General features: G+C 37.4%; 1 protein-coding gene across 1 annotated transcript in view; it reads left to right on the top strand.

The window, feature by feature from the left end:
- The window catches only part of LOC139717147 (protein artemis-like), a 58496-nt gene extending 37967 nt beyond the window's left edge, over positions 1–20529 (top strand). The window contains exons 14-15 of the mRNA XM_071628648.1: positions 17899–18551; positions 19965–20529. Of these exons, the coding sequence (XP_071484749.1) occupies positions 17899–18551; positions 19965–20195 (884 nt within the window). The 3' untranslated portion in view covers positions 20196–20529. The remainder of the gene's footprint in view (positions 1–17898; positions 18552–19964) is intronic.
- Positions 20530–21057: the final 528 nt, after the last annotated feature.

The following is a 21057-nucleotide window of genomic DNA, read 5'->3' as shown; positions in this document are numbered from 1 at the left end:
AGTAGCAGTTATTCAAATTAAATGTTGTTCCCTTGAGGCATTGTGGTTGGGCTCCTTAGTGCCTACATGGCTATTTTCTAGCACTTTTTTTTTTTCTGTAAATAGGAGTGGTACAAATGAGTTGTATCAAGTGAAAACTAGGAATAGAATCATTACTGCTAGTGGAACCCCTGAATAGGTATTATATGTGAGCATGCACCACAAAACAAACAAAAAGTTGCACCCCTTGATTTTAAGGGACGACTCAAAAAAGGTGAAATGGTTCAACCAAGTCAATCTTGAGTTTTTCATATTTTCTGATGAAGCTTTGCTTCTACATTATTCTTCAGTTTGGTATTGTAACATTAGTGGGAAAGTGTTTTTAACAGTTTTTCTACTACCTTTTTTGGGGAAGAGTAGAATGATCAGGTATGACTTAGAGGCCGCTTTTCATGTCTTGAAATCCTTTGCACACTCTTCAATTTCAAGTCTAATAACTCCTGAAAGAATAGCGCTTCAGAATGCTTTGAAAGGTAGCGTTAATCATGGGCAGAATGTGCTAATAGAATATGCCAAATTTCAGCTTAAAGATAATATAAAGTTTTGGTACCTCAAAAGTTTCCCTGAGTTTCCTTGTCTTAGTTTGTGTTTCAGGTTAAAGTACCTTTCATATAACTAACACTGTGAGACTTACTCGCCCCAAAGTGCTCTCATGTCTTAGTAATCATGCAATAATGGTTTCGTACAATATGTGTATATTGATTGTCGCGGTACCGTGTCGAGTCAAACTAACGGCTCGTTCGAATTTTTCAGAGCCCGCTCTGCTCTGGTACGAAACCATTATTGCATGATTACTAAGACATGAGAGCACTTTGGGGCGAGTAAGTCTCACAGTGTTAGTTATATGAAAGGTCCTGAAACACAAACTAAGACAAGGAAACTCAGGGAAACTTTTGAGGTACCAAAACTTTATATTATCTTTAATCTGATAATCCCTTCATTGTTGTTGCTCTGGTGGTTTACATCCTGTGTTTTGTTCCTTTCATGGCACAGCTGGCACGGCTTGGGAAAAGATAAAGTGCTTTTCTCAATTCACACTTTTCCAGAGTGTGTGCTTTCTTTCCAGTATTTAGGTAGGTTAGGGGAGTCCATTTGAATTAAGTTATACATCATTTTAAAGCATAGAGTCTGCTCTTTCAGAATCTGCCCTTAACTGAAAATCCATGTCTGGCGACTTTTTTTTTTGGGGGGGGGTTGTGGTGCAGGGTCACATATGCTCGCTATGTCTAGATTTTGTGTTTTGCCCACAGTGACAGATGGTGTAAGATGAGAATGAAGGGTACTCAGTTACATGTATTTGGATAAGACACTAAAGTAGAATTTAAAATACAATAATTCTTTATAATACTCTGCCCTTCTCAGAAAATGGCTCACACTTCTTGAGTGACTAGCTTATAATCAAGTCCTTTCAATTGTGCTCTGCATCACTATTCATTACTCAATATAGATAATATTCTCATATGGTTCTTAGTTTATCTATGTTAGCTGGAATTTATGAAAGAGGCTCAGTTCACATGAAAACCATGCAGTATGTGTATACCTCATACCTCTAGCTCTTGATTTTTACCTCCACCAGGGGAGGATGTTATATTTTCGTTACCATTGGTTTGTTTGTTCATTCGTTCGTTCATTTGTTTGTTTGTCCATGTGCAAAATAACTAAAAAAGTAGATAACGGATTGGGATGAAACTTGCAGGAAAGGTTGAGAATGACACAAGTAACAAACGATTAACTTTTGGTAGTGATCCGAGAATTTTGGGGGAATTTATGAAGGATTTTTTAATATTTTGGCAGGTAGGGTCAATGAACTTGGGAGTTCAGGCTGTGCGTATTTGAGGTTTGCATGCTCGCACTAAAGTGCGTGCTCTAGTTTCTGCTAGGGCGAGGCGCGCCCTGCAGCTGATGGTTTATGACGTAACAAAGGCTTCTACATTGGGAAATAGGGAGACTTTCAGCAAACAATGTTATAACTACGTAGGCCTATGGATGGAATTCACTGATATCTCTGGAAAAAACAAGATCAGTGGTTGAAATGAGCTGCATGCTTGGTGGAGGTCTGCACTCTCAAAGTGCTTTTCAAGTTTTGTTATGTTTCACTTATTTTGTTATCTTTCCACGTCTACTTTTCCTGTGTGTTTGTATTACTTGCTTTCCTTTTTAAGGATCCTTAACTCTTAAGTGTTTCGTGTCTGCAAAATGTCATGTCTGTCTGTTTCTCTTTCCCTCTTACCTTATGAATATCTTCCTCCTTCTTCTGTGTCATCATTGCTCTCTCTCTCTCTCCCTCCCTCTCTCTCTCTCTCATTTTATTCTTTTCTCAGTCTCTCTCTCTCTCCTTTAATTCTCTCTCATTTACCAGTCTCTTTCCTGAACTATCAGTGGTGCCATTCATTCCTTGCTTTTTCTTCTGACAATTTGTTTATGTCTGTTGAACAGTGATGTTTTTCTGCTGTGCTAATACCAGAAATTTTTCTCATCGGTCACTCATCAAAAGTGCCACCCACCAAATTATATCGGATCACAGTCTACTTAATCCATCCTGTGTTGGGCAACTCTCAGATAAGTATCAGACATGTCATGTGTGATCCCCATAATCTTGCCTCATTGGATCTTGCTTGACATGTCTGGCACTAACCTGATAGTAGTCAATCAACTCTCAGATAAGTATCAGACATGTCATGTGTGATCCTCATAATCTTGCCTCATTGGATCTCGCTTGACATGTTTGGCACTAACCTGATAGTCAATCATCACAAGTCAGATTCATCAGACTTTGATCTGGTACACCACAACGAGTGGCGAGAAGCAACAGACTTTGCTTCCAACAAGTGACCGATGTGAAGAAATCTCTGTGGAATAGGGTTATAATGTCCTGTAGTAATATTACATTGAGAAAGAACAACGATTACATACTTTATTCTTTATGGTTTTTGCAATTATGCTCAGTTCTTTAATATATTTACAATAATATACCTCCTAACTATGTACAGTGAAACCAAATTCTTTTTTTTTTCTCTCTCCCTCTTATAATAGCCATATACACACATTGTGAATCACACATATATCATATTGCAACATTTTGAGCTTTGACATTGTAGAGTGTCAAGCATCAATCACTATTTACAACATATACAAAAGAAAATTGATTTCTTATAGAGTATTGACCAATACAGGGATACTTGCCTCCTTTTAAAACTGATTGTATTTACAGTGGAATTATGATATGAAATTATATGGAAAGTACCAATGTTTTCTAACCTACCCACATCTGTTGTAGGAACTCTGTGATGACATAGCTTACCTCAATTTTCATTTCTGTTCAGTAATGTCCAGTCTACCCCAATCCCATGTCATAACATGAAAAGATTTACATTTTGTGCCTCGAAATTTCTCCAGTATAAATTAGGCATAATTTCTCATGAAATCTAGTACCTTGGTTTACCAGAACTACATGAAATCCTTATAAGTACAGAGTGTGTTGGCTATTCATTGTTATGAAGTTTGTAGTTACATATAATGTCAAATAGGCTATCAGCAGATGGTAATGGGGAGCTTAATATCGTGACCAGGAGTTCAAATCTTGCTCACATTTTTGTCAAAAGGAAAAGTAAAATTAAGCAGCCTGATAGTCTGATCTTTCCTGATACACACATGAAGTTAATTATACTTCATGACAAAAAATGGAAATCACTTTGATACACAATGAGGACTCTGCAATACATTGACACTTTATCTACATGTGGTGTGATACAGACAGGTAGACTAGGAGGACAGATGTAGGGGCAGAGAGATAGATTGATAGATAGATAGATAGATAGATAGATAGATAGATAGATAGATAGATAGACAGATAGATAGATAGATAGATAGATAGATAGATAGATAGATAGATAGATAGATAGATGGATGGATAGATAGATAGATAGAGATAGACAGAAAGATAGAAAGATAGAGGAAGATAGGGAGAGAGAATACTGTATGATATGCCAAACATTAACTCTATTCCCAACATGAAATTGACAGGCGCACATATCTCCGTTCAGTACTGTATTCCACAATCGCAATTTTAACTTCTTGCGAAATTTACAGGAACTCCCAATTCATGAAGAATTAGACTCCCTACATATATTATGTATACAGTACATATGTTCCTGAAATTATGCTTGTAATTGATGAGTTACCACTTTATGCCATCAACAAATGTGAATAAGCCGTTATGATAATTTGCTTACCAAGAGCATTAAATGATATTTCTATGAAAATAGTCTAATCAAGTCTTTGTGATTGTTTTGTTTTGATTATGGAAATATCAAAATAGATGTAAATGCTCCAAAGCCATTTCAAGAGTAGTATACATAAATATATAGATACAGCCTATCTCCATCCTCTTAATGAAGCAGAAGTAGCAGGGGATAGTACATCATCGTTCAGTTCTTATATACTTGCTCTGCCTGTCGATGGCTGGCTAGGATGTCAATTAGCTTCCTCCTGAAAATCACTTCTACTTTTTTCTTCATGAGAGATGTATTATGCTAGGTTTAAGTGACCTGCCTCTGAAGGTTGCAAGACAACAAATGCTTCATCCACTTTGCATTTTAGTAGTAATTATAGTAATACTTCCTCTTCACATGTTTATTTCACAGGAGCCCAGTACTAATAATTATTGCTCTCCCTGTTTGGCTTTGGCAGGTTAGGAGACGTTGAAACAAGATTAGAGCGCTCCATCTTTAGTCTCAAAAGCTGACTGTTGACATACGTGTATGACGGATCCCTGCAGATTTCACCCTGTACCTTTGCGTAGTCATAGATGTGTGCACTGCGAATGGTACTTGTGTCTCCTTGATTGTGATTTCCATCCACTGATCTTGTCCCACTGGTAGGTGGTCGTCCATTTGAGGTCATGTATTCATGCTTTAACGGTGGGATGCAGTTACCTTGCTGTGATAGGTCTTGAGCCTCCATTGCAGTGGGAGTTACATTGTGTGATCTCATTCGTCTCCGGCAGTAGCAACAACATGACAAACATACCAGACAAATTAAAATACCCACCAACCCTATGATTATGAATATGTAAGGTGATAGCTTTTTGTCTGACTGCTGACACGTTGCTATGAAGTCAAAAGTCATTGTACCTCTTGATGCCAGCGGGGTAAAACAGGTGGTTTTATTGGGATTCACAAGCATCAGGTCGCTTATGTCAATCGTCCGTTGAAGTGACTCCCAAGCAGCCATGTCACTGCAGTTACAGTGCCACCTGTTTTGATCCAAGAGCAGTACCTGCAAGTTTGGCAGATTGGAGTGCTCCCACACCTCAAATGTTGTCAGTTGATTTAGGTCAAGATGCAACACCTCTAGCATGTCAAGCTGGTCAAAAGCATCCTTAGATATTGTAGTGATATGGTTGTTGCTAAGGTACAACTCATGGAGGTATTCCAGATTGAGACTTTCTGTTGTCAGTGCAGTGTTAATGTCATTACTCATGAGATTCAGAGTTTTCAGTTTGCGCATGCTACCACTTGTGATGGCTGATGGAATCTGAGTGAGATGATTGTAACCAAGCAGCAATTCCTCCATCCTTGCCGTTTCTCTGAAGGCATTTGGCACAATATGACTAATTCTGTTCAGGGTCAGGTTTAGAGACACCAATTCAGGAGTAGAGTGAAAAGCAGTCTGGATGCTTGTTAGGCGGTTGTCATCTAGTCGTAGAGTTCTCAGCTCTGTCAGCTGATCGAAGGCATGATCATCAATGCTGTCGATTTTGTTTCCTTGTAAGTATAGCTGAGAGAGGGTAGTCATGTTTTCAAAACTTTGACTGTAGATACAAGTGATGTCATTAGAAGAAGCATCCAGCACAGACAGAGATGTGAAGTGACGAAGGGCTGATCTCTCGATGTCCTCAATTTCATTACCACTGATATTCAAAGTCGTGATGTGAGTAACGTTGAGATGATCAAAAGTGGTGGCTGTTAGAACATCCAGATTGGCATTCTGTATGATGAGGGTTTTACAGTGAGTTGGCACAGATTGTGGTATGTCATTATAGATGATGTCACAGCTGGCTAGAGGAATGGGTGGGGCCTGGGCTGGGGCCTGGGCGTCCAGTTTGCTCCCTCTCGTTCGCTGTACACCAGCAAAGAACAGACAAACTTGTAGAAGAAATGTGAAGGCAGTGTTCAGTACAGCCATCTTGACTGATGGAATTCCTCAAGAGAGCTCTTAGTTTGGCTGACCAAAAATAGAGAGATAATGATGAAAAGGTCCAAATGGATGCACCAAGCTGTAAGCAGATGAAAAACTTTTCATTGACGTAAGAAAACAAAACCAGCATTCCATGGAATGACAGTTTTTGGCTCAATGCTGCGAGTTTCATTCAACTAGCAGTTCAGTATGTGTTGTGACCACAGCATCTCGACCACCAACTGAATCATTCACAAGGCAAAAACTCTTATATGCACGCTATTTCTTGCCAGTATGAATGCAACAATTAGGCCCCCCCCCCCCCCCAAAAAAAAAGGCAAAAGATAATCAGACGAGGTTGTTTATCTATTGCTGGTGTGAAATCCTGATAGCCGTCAATGACGGCAGTAACTTCAGAGAGAGGCAAGATTGTGGCCTTCTACCAGTTCCTGCCAAACATAAAGGGAGGAAACTTGGTTTCCTGAGTAGTGTGGTGTGAGCTCATGAATATTCAATTTGCTTTTTCATTATCTGTTAATCCAAGGGGATTTTCTGCATCATATTTTGCACCATTTTGCTGATAGGAATTTCCATCAATGCATTTTGAAAAAAATAACAGTCATTGTAAATTCATGTCGATATACAGTGTTTCTACAGTAAAATGATTTTTAAAAAACATGTTTGTTTTTGTAATAAGTGGTTGGTGTGGGAGGGTCTTTGATTACAAAATGGAAATGGGTTCCTCTCTTTGTTTATATTGTTCTTCAGTGCTTTTGTGACTAAACTTTTTCATTTTAAGAAAATCATTCATTTCATTGCTATGTGGACACTCACATCAGCCAGGGCTATTTTTCAGTGTTTCTGTGGCTGTGGAAAGAAAAGCAGAGAAACACAGTCTTACATTTCATACAAAATAAAGTAACAAAAGAGAATTGGCACACCTGTGTGAAAGTACAATACAATAGTGTAATATGTTACATATGGTATTGTTTAAAATGTAAATGTTTCTCAGCAATCCTTGGCATTATCATTTGAAAAAGATTTTAAAAATTGCATGGTCACGGTTTAGACACTGTTATCTCACGCACGTTGTTCTTTGTATATAAATGTTGTTTTGTACAACACCTGAAAAGAATGTAGCTATCTGATTGTTGACTGCCCATCACGGAATGTGTAGTTAAAAGTTCCATCGCACACTGTCTCTGTCAACCATGCAATGGAACAAGTTCTTGCACTCGGTGAAAGAGAGTTGCACTAAGTAGCTCGGCTTCACCTTGTTGAATCTAGTGCCTCTATCTTTCACCTCTTGTGAAATTTTGTAGCATCGCACTTGTGTTCATTCACTATTTGTATAATAGTACAAACCTTGCACATGTTGTCAGATAGTCTGTACTGGTTTTGTCCAGCACCCTCTGTGAAATGTGGTCTGGGGTGTTGGTTTTATATCTAATATCGTTATCTGTGAATAGCAGGAGTGCTTGCCATTCACCTAGGATGATAGTCTGTTGAACTGAAACAACCAAGTCATTTGAGCATCATGAAAAGAGCCCAGTCAGGTTTATAATCTCTCTATGGTTGGTTATTTTTGTCCTGTTATTCCCTGTAATGAGGAAATAATGCCAGCGTGTACAAGGTCAATATGTGCACAGGTACAAAGGAAACAAGTAGTATTACGTACATCCCTACCTTCATTAATGGCCATTAGTGTGGAATAACAATTACAGGAGACCTTTACAAAGTTCAGTGTGTGTCTCACCGTATATCTTTAGCAGGTTTGTGTGTAAAGGACACAAAGAAAGTGACCCTTACAAATGTACTTCTGTGACTTTGTAATATTCGTCTTTTTACATAAGTGTTTGAAGAAATAAGCATTGAATGTTAGCTATTCTACATTCTTCACTCCATCATTTTTTAAACAGGAGTTTTCCCACTGGTCGCTATAGAATGTTTAGTTTATAGAGAGTACACAGCCAGAACAAGAGGTATATTTCTTGAACAGTGAAACAAAAGCAGCAACAGGTTAAAAAAATCAGCAAAAGTAGACAAGTTGTTAAAAAGTGTTGATGTAGATATATGTATGTAATTGTGGGTCTTTGAAGGCTCAATTTAGCATGCTCTTGTGTTTAGTGTACCTCAGAAATTCTCACAAGGCCAAGTAAAAACAGAAAGTAGTTTCTGATCTGGATTTTCTGAGAGAGATGATGCAGGAAGTCCTTTACTGTTTGGTATCTTACTATTTTTACTGATCTGAAGGTGCTGCTTACAGGGACAATTGCAATTTAACACAAGGCAATATAGGAAAGTGTAGTTTCACATTGCCTTGTGTAATGATTTTCAAACATGTATAAACTCATCCTAGACACTTGTATTTCACAACCTAAAATACAAACATCTGAGTCTTCAAAGTTTGGTAGAAGGTGAATATTGGCAATGAATTTTGACAATTTTTCCTATTTCGAAAGACATACTGAGCTGCTATACATGTATGTACCAGTATTGTACTGACAGCTGGAAGATGATTCTCCGTATCGCACTACACTGAGGGGTGGTACGGTATTAAGTGCGTGAGTAAGATGGCGATGCTTGATGAGATGCGCTCACATCTCACTGCCTAACAGCAAATGTTTAGACTGCATAATCTGTCGGGAACTGGATAGAAAATAATCCTTCTTGTCAGGAAATGAAATCCCTGCAATTATTTCTAGGGATTTATTTATTCATTGTAGAAATTAGTGACAAACAATTGAAGTATTTCAAAATAGTTGAAATAGCACATGAAAAATTTGTTACATCAAGTTTTGATGCTCCTATGCGGGGTTCCCGCTAAAGCATTTTGCACTTTACGGATGAGTGCTGTACCATAAACTTTGAAAGCAAGCCAGGCTCATATGCATTATGCACAAGTGTGAGAAGACAACTTGTCAATTTATGACTTCTGCGTGCTGATGATTTACGCCACGTCCAGGCCAAGATTACAGCAGCTGGTGTATAGATCATTCCTGCGTAGTGATAACGCAGTCAATTCACACTTACACTGTACTTGAGGAAATTTTAATGCAATGCGTGCATGCATGACATTCAATTTTTTTTACTGGCAGCCCAAGAGTAGTAAATATCAAAAGAAGTCAGTGTGACTTGGGCAAGAAACAAAATGTTTTTATATGTGACCGTGCATCACAAAACGAACAAAAAGTCGCACACACTAATTTTGTGTGGGGACTGAAAATAGGTGGAATGGGTCAAGCGAGCTGATCTTGACTTTTTCATATTTTCTGGAAGAGCAAGTCTTCTTTTACATTGTGCTAAAATTTGGGATCATAAAATGGGCAAAAAAGTGTGTTTTCTAGCAGTTTATCTTGAACATTTTTTTGGCAGAAAAGTGTGATTAAGTGTGTCTTTAGAGTCCTCTTTTCATTTCTTAAAAACCTAGACACACTCTCCACTTTCAACTCCTATAACTTTTGAAAGGATGATGCTACTGCTTTGATAGTTGGCATTAATTAAGGACAGAATGTGTTAATAAGGCAAGCTTAATTTCCATTTGATCTGTAATCCCTTCATTGCTGTTACTCAGGTGACTTACATCCTGTTTTTTCTCCCATTCATCACACAGCCAGCACGGCTTGGTAAGGATTAAGCGCTTGAATAGACACTGTACTTCAGAGCCTCTTTTCTCAGTTCACACTTTTCCTGAGTGTGTGCTTTCTTTCCAATCTTTAGAATCCATTTGATTTGAGTTATACATCATTTTAAAGCTTGAAGTCTGCTCTTTCAGAATGTGCTCCTAACTGAAATTTCGTGTCTGGCGACTTTTGGTTTGTTTTGTGTTGCAGGGTCACATATTTTCATCAACATTTGGAAAAATACAAGAAATGAATAATGGTGTGCCAAAATTGGATGAGGACAAGAAACTGCTTTCTTTTTCAACTTGTCTTTAAACATGTAATTTTTTAATTGAAAAGAGAAGAGGTGCAACAGTTCATTGGCTTTCACTTCTTTTGTGGACTCTTGATATGTGCGTGCAATAGACATAAGCTGTTTCCTATCAAGGTCCTTCAACTGGAAAGTTATTGTCATATCAGTGTATGCCACCATGACACTGCACAAACTTGGTTTCTGAGTATAGCAGGATTGTACACAGTTCCTGATAACACATATCCACTAGGAAAAAAAAAAACACCTGTTGGTCTCTTACTTTAGTTATGCAAAACAAGGAATGAGTCAACAAAAAACCTGATGAAATTTCCACAGTGCCTAGAGTTCATTAGAAAAAGTGCAAGTGTGACCCAATGAACCACCAGTATGTAATGACATAATATAATTAGTTATTTCATTATAAGGCATTCAAAAATATCTTGACAATAAACAATTCAAAGATTTGAAAAGCCCTTTTTAGTCAAAGACCCTGTGCATAATGGCCACCTGTTGAACGTGGCCAGCTGCCACCAATCAATAATGGCATTGTTCATGTATTACAGATGTATTTATACACATGATACAAGGGTATACACATTTGAAGTAATTACAGGTGTATGCATTGAAAGTATGTGTACATGTATGCACTACACACAAAATGTTGGATTACCTGTCTATAGCAGCTATCTGTCTTTATAAAATGGGTTCAAGAATGTAGCCAATTGGAAGCACTGAAATGAGTCACGTGTGCATGCATTAATTTCTCACTAGCATGCACGACCTGACGTCACAATGTTTACACTAGCAGCACGCACTCAATCAGTTGTTACAAGTGCGTCGCGCGTTACTATACGCGCTGTCAATCCTGTAAACAACTTCTAGTTCAGGCTGCCGGCCGGCCTTTCTTGTGTGCATAACGTGTGGCGTACGTACATGTATACTCTTATATGTACAGTACTTATATGTACGGGATTTCCGAGTGCGACGTGCGTAAATGTTTGGGACGAACATCTTCGGACATCTTGACTCTTGAGCGAGTGCTACATGTAGCTGACTGGTATTGACCCACAAAGGTACGTGAAAAATGCTGTTAGTTTTCGACCCATTTTATAAAACAAATGATGCACAGGATTATTTCGTGGCGTTAGTGGAGATGCAGCTCACTCTCGGGTATTTACAAGTGTGAAACATGAAGCCTCGTGCATGTTTCACAATTGTAAATAACCTCGAGTGCACTACATCTCCACTAATGCACTCTATCCTGTGCATCATTTGTATAGTAACAGCTACACTTTTTCATCTCCCTTGGGTTGGCCGCTTTAGACAGGTTTGACTGTACAGTGTATATCTGTGAGTGCCTAGAAACAGCATTTATAGTTTTCAAAGGAACCAATCTTCATAGAAATATAGAAGATTAAAACTTTTTGTCCACCTGAAAATAACAAAGTAACTTTTCTTTTAATTTGGTCAGTTTTTCAATGGAATACAGCATTAATTTGCATCAGACTTGGTTAGGGTTAGGTAGTCAAGATGCTATCTATATCTTCACTTTTCCCTTTGTTCAATACACTGATTTTTGCTCTGAAATACTAATGGAATATTTTCTTTAAATCCTGTGCTGCCTTGCAACAGGTACATTTATGTGGACTGTATGGTCTTTTGCATCCATTATAATAGTCCCATTGACTGTTTGCATGTGTGTTAGCTTGTTGTGAAGCAAATGCGTATTTTCATAAGTTATTCCATTTCTTTAGCTTATGTGTACTTATGTAGGGGTCAGAGATAAAACTGTACACAATTTGTAAATTGTTTTCTTTTTGTTTTTTGTTTTTTGTTTTTTGTTTTTTGTTTTGTTAAGCAAATCTGAGCCAGGCCAGTCTTCCTACTCTTGCCACTCCATGGTATCCTTGGGCTGTCGAGCCTTTGATACAAGGTTTCGGGACAGAGAAATCATGTTGACGAAGCTGATATGTCGACTTTTGAAAATGACAACTTCAAAGAATTTTAAGTCAAAAGAATTTCACACAGAATAACTTTAAATGAGGGATTAAAAAAACAAAAAAACAAAACTAAGCTGACTTCCGTGATTTGTCAAATCATGCAATGTTGATCTGAGCAGGGGCGGATCCAGGGAGGACTGCAACCGGCGCACGCCCCCCCCCCCCCCCCCCCTTTATTTTTCGTTGAAACAAAAGAAATAAAAAGAAAAAAATGGGGGAGGGGTGGGTGCGCCCCCCCCCCCTTTAATTTTGTAAACACGCCCCCTCTTTACGGAATTCTGGATCCGCTCCTGCCTGAGTGAGTTATAGTTTCTCTCAAGCAGCTATTAAAGTAGCTTCTATGAAAAGTTAATCGATGGTATTTGGTTCTCGGAGTGCTGTTTAGATTATTAAACCAATATTGTATAACATATGACTTATTGTGGATCATTCTATTTCAAGAAGGTGGTAAGTCCGGCATGTCAAATTCTTAAGATGGAGCATTCTACATATCCCTTCCCTAACCAGACTCTACTTTCAAAGTCTTTGGTAATTACTTTGCTGTGACAGACAGTATAAATGTAGAATCTTCCTTGGTCTCTTCAATGCGATACAAGTGTCCTGGAATGTGTTGATGATGCTCGATACATTGTTTTCATGCTCAAATATCAGTGCTCTTTTTTTTCCAGTGAATGGCAGAAATCCCTTCAAACATACAATGCAGTGCTAATGGTTTCCATGCCATCTGATTCATTTTGTATAGTAGAGAGGGTCTCAAGGCTGTGGTAATGGCCCTATCCATTCTCAGACAAAGGGTTTGCCAGAAGCAAGATAAGCATGTTGACAGGAAATTGAAGGGATGTTGAGTAAGATTGGTGTGTGGTGACAGATTACATGGTAATCTTTGTAAGAGCCTATGGGATGGTTTCAGACATGAACATACATTACTGACAGGTTTTTGTTTGTTTTGTTTTGTCCAATTTAACCCGTTGAGGACGGACTGATTTTGATGTAACATGCATTTCCCATATACACCTACCCGAGTATACTCAGCCCTGTCGGGACTCGTCCTCAACGGGTTAATCCATACCTGTTTATGTGTACTAAGTAGACTACGGAGTATTATGTGAAAGAGACTTAATTTATTGGCTATTGACATTTGAGTAAAATTTAAAAAAATGATGCCTGAGGGAGATTGCTAGTGACTCTATTTTGGTTTTAACAGTATCTAGAAAATTCTTGGAGAAATGAAAGATTAAGGGCTGTTTCACACAGTATGCGAACAAATTGCTGAGGATGTGAATATGGGAAAAAAACAAAACTAGCAAAGTCAACATTCATATTTTAGTGTGCAAAAGATTGGCAAAGTTTATTGGAGTTCAGAAGCATTGCCAACTTTTTTGTGGGCGTGGTTTTAAGTTCAATGGAATTTTTATTTAATGGAAATTTCTTGTACATGTTTTTTGGCCCATGATTTGCCCGTGATTTGTTCTAAAAAATGTCTTAAAAGTCTCATTTGTGCATGAACTTTGCAAGACATACACCATGTTGGAAATATCTTTCTGAAGGTTCTTCTGATCATCTTTTTGATGTTCTTCAGATTGTTTGCATTCATGTACTTTGCAAGACATTCTCACAAATGTTTGGTGCATCAGGGGCAAATCTGCACCATGATTGTGATTTCTGACCTCTATGAAGTGCATGGCCGAGGCATCCAACTTCATAGTGACTTAGTATCATTTCATTTCCTTTCATTTTGTTTCATTTCGTAGGTTTTGTACAAAATAGAATTGTAACATACATCTACACATCAAATAATATAATAATTAAAGAAAAAATGTTTGAAAACCAGACAGAATGAAAATTTTTTTTACTAAAGGTTGCAGTTCACTTAAATGACTCTTGAGTATGCAGTATTTATGTTTGAAAATTAATATCATAATGTGTTAAACTTTACAGAATAGCAGGTGCATGTGTGGATACATGTAGGTACTCAGAAAAGAAGTCGCAACCACACACACAGACACATACTCTTGGTCAAAAACCAACAGACAATAGAGAAAAATATAAGGGAAAGAAAGGAAAAACAAAAGAGAACACATTTGACTTCAACATAAGACAACTATCAACTCTCATGGGACAGGCTTTGCTTGCGAATATTGGAAAATTTGCATTAAGTCACATGTTCTTCCTGTATATGACTTGTCATAGTTCAGCAATGGTGCACACAACATACACACTTACATTCATGAGAACTACACACAAACTGCACAAGAATGGTTTCAGCGCCTTTGTCAAAAAAAAAAAAAAAAACATTTGGTGGAAAAACTTCTCAGCATGTTAGTCGTGCCATGCACATCTTTCACAAATGATTCACCTGCTCAGTGAAAATAGCCCTTCAGAGCATCCCTGCTGTGAAAAATTGTATGATTAGGCAAAGACAAGGATAGGGGAGTCATTCACATAATAACTCAATGTTTGTATTTGTCATCTACTCTGCTTCATATGTGCACAGAAGTATGTAGCTGGTATAAATGATATTACAATATATGTTTGTCACCTCTCACTGAATTCAAGGGGCCTTGTGTAAAGGTACAATGTATGAATATGTTTGGACTTCATGCTTTGGATCCTTTTTGTATTAAAGTAAAGCGCAGGTAAAGTCATTAACACAGATGTTTTCTTCACCCAGAAAATGCATATTGGGGTGTAATGCTAATAGTTGACCTCCAAGTTGCCTGCTTCTAACTCTGTTTACAACCACACTGTATGTAAAGCAAACTAAGTCTACTTGTGTTTCTGCATAAAAGGATGTGTACAATGTTCTAAATATCTATTGTATGTAGAACAATATTTCAAAGCTCATGATCACTGCTCACTGCTCACATTATTGAATCTGCACGTATGCCATGTTAGAAAATGTTTCAACCTTTACACACAGCACTGTAAGCACAGCAGTTGTCATAGAAAACTTGTGTCTTGTAAAAACATGCCTAATGTTGTCATGACAAATACCGTGTACCACCACCTACAGGAACAATACAATGGTAACCTTCAAAATAGGAAAACAAAAAGCATTGTAGTACAATATACATGCACAACATAAATCATGATGGAGCAATTTTGTGAGAGTTTACTGTTTCCCACTGGCCAGGTTAAAGGAATTATGCAATGCAAGTGCACATTGACGTATATTGATTCATGATACTCTTAACATGAAAATTGTAAAAGCAGAAACATTCGCTGCATGAAACCGACGTAAATCGGAGCAGACAGCCTTTTTCTCCAAGAAACTTTCACGAAACGCCATTGCCATTCAATGCATTGTGTAGACAAAAACCTTCATGTATCTTAATTTTTACTCCTTGCAAATTTGCCAAAAATTTCATGAATGCAGACATTTTTGGTTTCACAGAATCTACTGTTAACATGTGTCATTTATATACACCCATCCACGCATAGTGTGTATGGGGGTATAAATATGAATCACTGTGAGGTTGAGAAATCAATTGCCATGACAACAGCTGTTTGGAACATATCATACAAAATCTGGTGGAGTGAATCATAGAAAATCTAATGGAGTGAGCTGCTCTCTCCCTTTTTGAGGTTTTGAGTCCAAACTCATATGATATCATGATTGCTATGATATGTTATCCTGCGGGACTTTTTTTTTGTGGGTGTCAGTATATCTGTTTCTTACAATGATATGTGGATTTGCCTAACTCCATATATCTTTTGGGCAATTGACATAAAATTTTGCAGTTTCCAGTATATCATGTTGATATTTTGTGCAATCTTCATTTTCTATGAATTTTGCAGAATGTTTTTCAATGGTTACAGCATTTTTTATATGAACAATTACACACAAATTATGTGAAATATTGTGGATGTTAATAGCTTTCTCCCTTGGCTTTTTGAGCATTTGACTTGAAATTTGATACATGTGCCTGATACAGCAGTAGATATGTGATTTTCATCTTTTAGCAATATTTTGCCTTATCTTTTTATATAAATCTGACAAAGATATTGTGGATTGCTCTAACTCCCTCCATTTTTTTAGCATTTGACTTTAGGTTTGGCACACATGACTGCTATGGTCTTTAGTTAGGCAAAACACATGTCGAACAATGCATTGCCATGGTAACATTATTTTTTTGAACAAACAGTTAACAAAAAATATTATGGATTGAGCCAACTCCCTCAGATATTATTCATCTGGCTTGAAAGTTAGCAAATGCAACTGCAGTACCATGCAGATGTGTAAGCTTCATCTTCTGCCAATGTTTTCCATTAAATGTCGAACAATGCATATCCATGGTAACTGTTTTTGAATTTTTGAATTATGCAAAAATATTTCGAATTGAATTAGCTCCATCAGTCTTTGATCACTTGACTTGAGATTTGGCACATGTAACCAGCTATGAGCAAACACTTGTGTCATCAATGCTGAATAGTGTATCGTCATGGTAACAGCATTTCTTTTATAAAAAGCAGACAAAATACTGTGGATTGAGCTTATTCCCTCAGTTTTAGGTCTAGGTATAAACTGCATTCAGTGACAGTTCCAGTTGATCATAACTTAGTGTACAAAGTAGCTTCATGTAGATGTATTTCATTCCCTCTCATTTTAACTGACAATCCTTATTCATTTATCACGTCAGAATTTCTAATAACAAAAGATTTAAATCCCTCTTGTATGAAAAGAAATAGGAATTTCAAATTCATGAAATTCTTCCGTCGAGATGTTTTTATTTACAACTGATTGACATATTGCCCTACATGGACGTAAATCATTTACGTCGATGTAGGGCAATATGTCAGTCAGTTGCAATAAAACAGGAATTTATTATCCAACCGCATGTTATTCATTCATTTGTAGTAGATTGGGATATGCATGCATTAATAATATACAAAGGAATGACTCTGGTTTGTATTTAAGCAAATATGCAAATAGGGCAGTTACTATGAATACTAATTTTTCAGGTGATAAAAGATGAGCATTGTAATATGTGTGATCACATGAAGCAGGAAAAACATCATTCACTCTATCATCTAAGTGGAAATTAGTGCACAATATCCTTTGGCAGGAAGAAATTCTTTGACCCTAAGCTTTGCAAAAGTTTAATCAGCCCAACTTAAAGGACAAGTTCACCTTCATAGACATGTGGGTCGAGTGAATGCAGCAACAATAGTAGAACACATCAGTGAGAGTTTGAGGAAAATCGGACAATCCGTTCAAAAGTTATGAATCCTTGAAGTTTCTGCTCAGTCACGGCTGGATGAGAAGACTACTGTACCTTGTGATGTCACATGTGTACGACGATACAAAGAAAGAATAAAGAAAATTCAACATATTTTCACTTTTCTCGCATAACAAAAGAATACTCGACTTCTCTCTTTCAGAAGGCAGGGGAAATAATATTGCCCTTAACATACGTCAGTAACAAGTCAAAGAAATGTGCACTTTATTAAAAAAGTAAAGTTTTGTGAAATTCTCTTTTTATTTTTTTTTTATATTGTTGTACGCATGCGACATCATGCACTGTAGTAGTCTCCTTATCCAGCAGTGTCTGTGCAGATAGTTTAGAAATTCATAACTTTTGAATGGATTGCCCGATTTTCTCCAAACTTTCACTGATGTTTCCTACTAATATTATTGCATTCACTCAATCCACATGTATATGGGAAGGTGAACTTGTCCTTCAAATGTGTTTGCAATGTGTGCAAGAAAGATTTGCCACCACTTAGTTTTTAGAATGTTCATGAATTGATGTTGTTTGTGTTTTAGGCAATGAGGAGGAAGACTGGACAGATCTCTTTGACAGCAGTCCAGAGCTGAAGCAATGTGCAAAGAAACCACCTCTTCATTCCAGTGCTATCAAACAGGAAGACAAAGAACCCCTAAATTATGCAGACTTGACTGGTAGAGCAGATGGGTCTAAAAGTGATGGAGTAGAAAGTGGATGGCAGAATGAGAGAAGAGATGAAGGTGTGTATGGATGCACCTTTGCTGACAGTGATGGTGTCCTCTCAGACTCTGACCTTGATGAGGAATCTGAAGATATCTTTGAATCGAGACTCAGTCAGCATGATGATTCAATCAAGAGAAATGGAGAGCAGGAACTGTGTGTCGACTTGACGATAGATAGTCAGGATTTTCATCAGAGCTCAAAAGTAAGCTGTGATTCTACGCTGCAAGTTAGAGTAGACAAGGAACTGATTGACAAAGACTGTCATCAAGAAGGATCACTGGGAGAAAGAAAAGATGATGATGATGATGGTGATGATGAAGCTGAAGAAGACGGTGGAGAAGTAGTCAACCCTTCTCAGTCATCAATCAATGAGGGCAGCATACCATTGTTTTCTGATGACTCGCAAGGAGGGAGCCAACCAAATACTAATTCCACCAGTAACTGGCTGCAGTACCTGCCACACACTCAGGTAAGGAATGTCTTCAACCACATGCTCCCAGCTTTGACATTCAATTTCAGGTTTCAGTCAATGGTTTCTCATTGTTTGACCTCTGTCTTAATCAATGTGTATATAGTTTGGCATCAGTGACTTATGGACTTGTACATTTATTTACATTTAATAAAAGATAAAGTATGGAAAATCAGTTTGAGGCAGGGTCAACGTCATGGTAGTGATTGTACGCAGCATTTAAGAAACAGAAAACGTCACAGAGTTTTGGAATTAAAGGACAAGTTCACCTTGATAAATATGTACATACCCGGTATACTGATACTGTATGTACATGTATACATGTGGATTGAGTGAATGCAGTAATATTTATTGTAGACATCACTGAACGTTTGTGGAAAATCGCACAATCCTTTCAGAAGTTATGACTTTTTTAAGTTTCAGTGCCACCATCGCCGGCTGGAAAGACTACTACAGCTTATGATGTCACATGCATAGAACAATTATAGAAAAAATACAAAGACAATTTAATATATTTTTCACTTTTCTCACATAATAAAATAGCACTTGAGTTGCCTCTATCAGAAGGCAGGGGAAATAATACCCTTAACATACATCAGTAACAATTTATAGGAACATGCAATGAAAAAAAAATAGGATTCTCTTTCCAAATAGTAGCTTGATTATTCCCTAATAATTCCCTCTCTTCCCTGCCAAGATACAGCATGATTTTGTGGTCACCATTTGATTTTTGTGAACAGAAATTATCCTTGCCTCACATTCAGGAAGTGTGACAGACATTGTGTAACTCTGCCATTGTTTTCAATGAAGGCTGAACCACAACATATATTTCCTGGTGGAAGACATCTTTTTTTTTAATGTTAGAAATATGAGTAATGACTTTTTTTTTTCATGTCAGTATTCATTTCATTAATTCTCTATTAATTTGATTAAATCATTCATTCTGCATGAAAAAATACACGATACAGTGCACTCCCATTACAATGAACACAGTTATAATGCAAGTCCAGTTACAACAAAGTAAAAATTAACCCTGCAACATTATCAGCTCTGTATTTTTTATTATAATTTATTTGTTCAGTTGTACACTGTAATTCCAAATTTTGATATAACGAAAGAAAGCTGCTGGTCCCAAGGACTTTATTTCAATGGGAGTCCACTGTACACAAAAGCAATAGAATTAGCGATATTTCTACATACACTATGAAGTGATCATACAAAACTTTGACACAATATGAAGGGTACCTATCCTGAGGAGGTACAATTTTGGAGTTAGATGTAATACTGTTTAATGATATATCTCTTGCAGCACTCTGTGTGTGCACTGCAGCATCTTAGTCTGTGCCAGACCTTGATTTTGAAAAGTAATACAAGAGCAAACGAGGTGTTTAATTACTGTTGTATTTCTATCAGAAATCTCCAGTACAAGAAAGAACCAACAACTTTGGCTCAAAAACTGAAGATGAAAGAAACCGAGAAGATGGTGCAAAGGATACTACATTATCTCCGGTGATCATAAGTGATGATTCAGACTCTGATGTCACAAACATTTGCTCTCAGCGAACTGTAGTTTCAGAAGACTCATCTGTAATTGAGGTCGTTGAGACAATACCACACCAGACTTCACTCAGCTTGAGCCCGTAAGATTATTGAGAAGATACCATATCAGATTTTACTCTGCTTGATCCAAGACTTGTGTGTGTGATTAACCTGGTAAAGACTGTAGGTTCAGAAGACTCGTCTGTGATTGAAGTCATTGAGCTACACTTCACTCTGCATGAGCCCAAGACTCGTCTGTGATTGACGTCGGTGAGTTTTAAAATACCATACCAGACTTCATTTCTGCTTGAACAAAAGACTCATCAGTAATTGAGGTCATTTAGATAATTCATGTGTAGGTCCTAAGGACCATGGACATTTTTCTTGTTATATCAGATATTTTGTTATAGCAGTAACAAATACCAGCAGTCAATTTAGAATGAAGCAAATTTAAGTCATTGGGATTTAAAAAAAAAAAAAGAGTTTGTTATATCTGGTATTTTGTTATATCACAACTCTTTATAATTGAGTTTCCACTTTTCCACATTAAATTTCACTCTGCTTGAACCCAAGACTCGTCTATGATAGAGGTCATTGAGATATTACTTTGTGTACCACACCAGACTTCTTTCGGCTTGAGCCTTAGACTCATCAGTGATTGAGGTCACTGAGATAATACCACATTGACTTTACTCTGTTTGAGCCCTAAAGAATGAGGGAAAATGTAAGAGGAGAAAGTCAAATAAGTCTAATGTTACAACAGCCAAGCCTTAGGACTCTCTGATGGTTGATTGAAGTTTATGACTCTTAGTAATGGCCAATATCTTTGGCAGTCCAGAAAGATTTTCTTTCCCATCTTTCCTTCTCTTTTTTTTTTATGCCTCCACCACAAAGTGCCACTGGAGGCATTTTTTCAGCTTGTCCATACGTACCTAATCAATTTTGTGGACAGCGTAACTAAAAATCA

The sequence above is a fragment of the Diadema antillarum genome, unplaced genomic scaffold (assembly GCF_040938485.1).
Source record: "Diadema antillarum isolate AM-2024a unplaced genomic scaffold, OU_Dant_1.0 scf00000072, whole genome shotgun sequence".
NCBI lineage: Eukaryota > Metazoa > Echinodermata > Echinoidea > Diadematoida > Diadematidae > Diadema > Diadema antillarum.
This window is presented reverse-complemented; position numbering and strand designations above follow the sequence as displayed.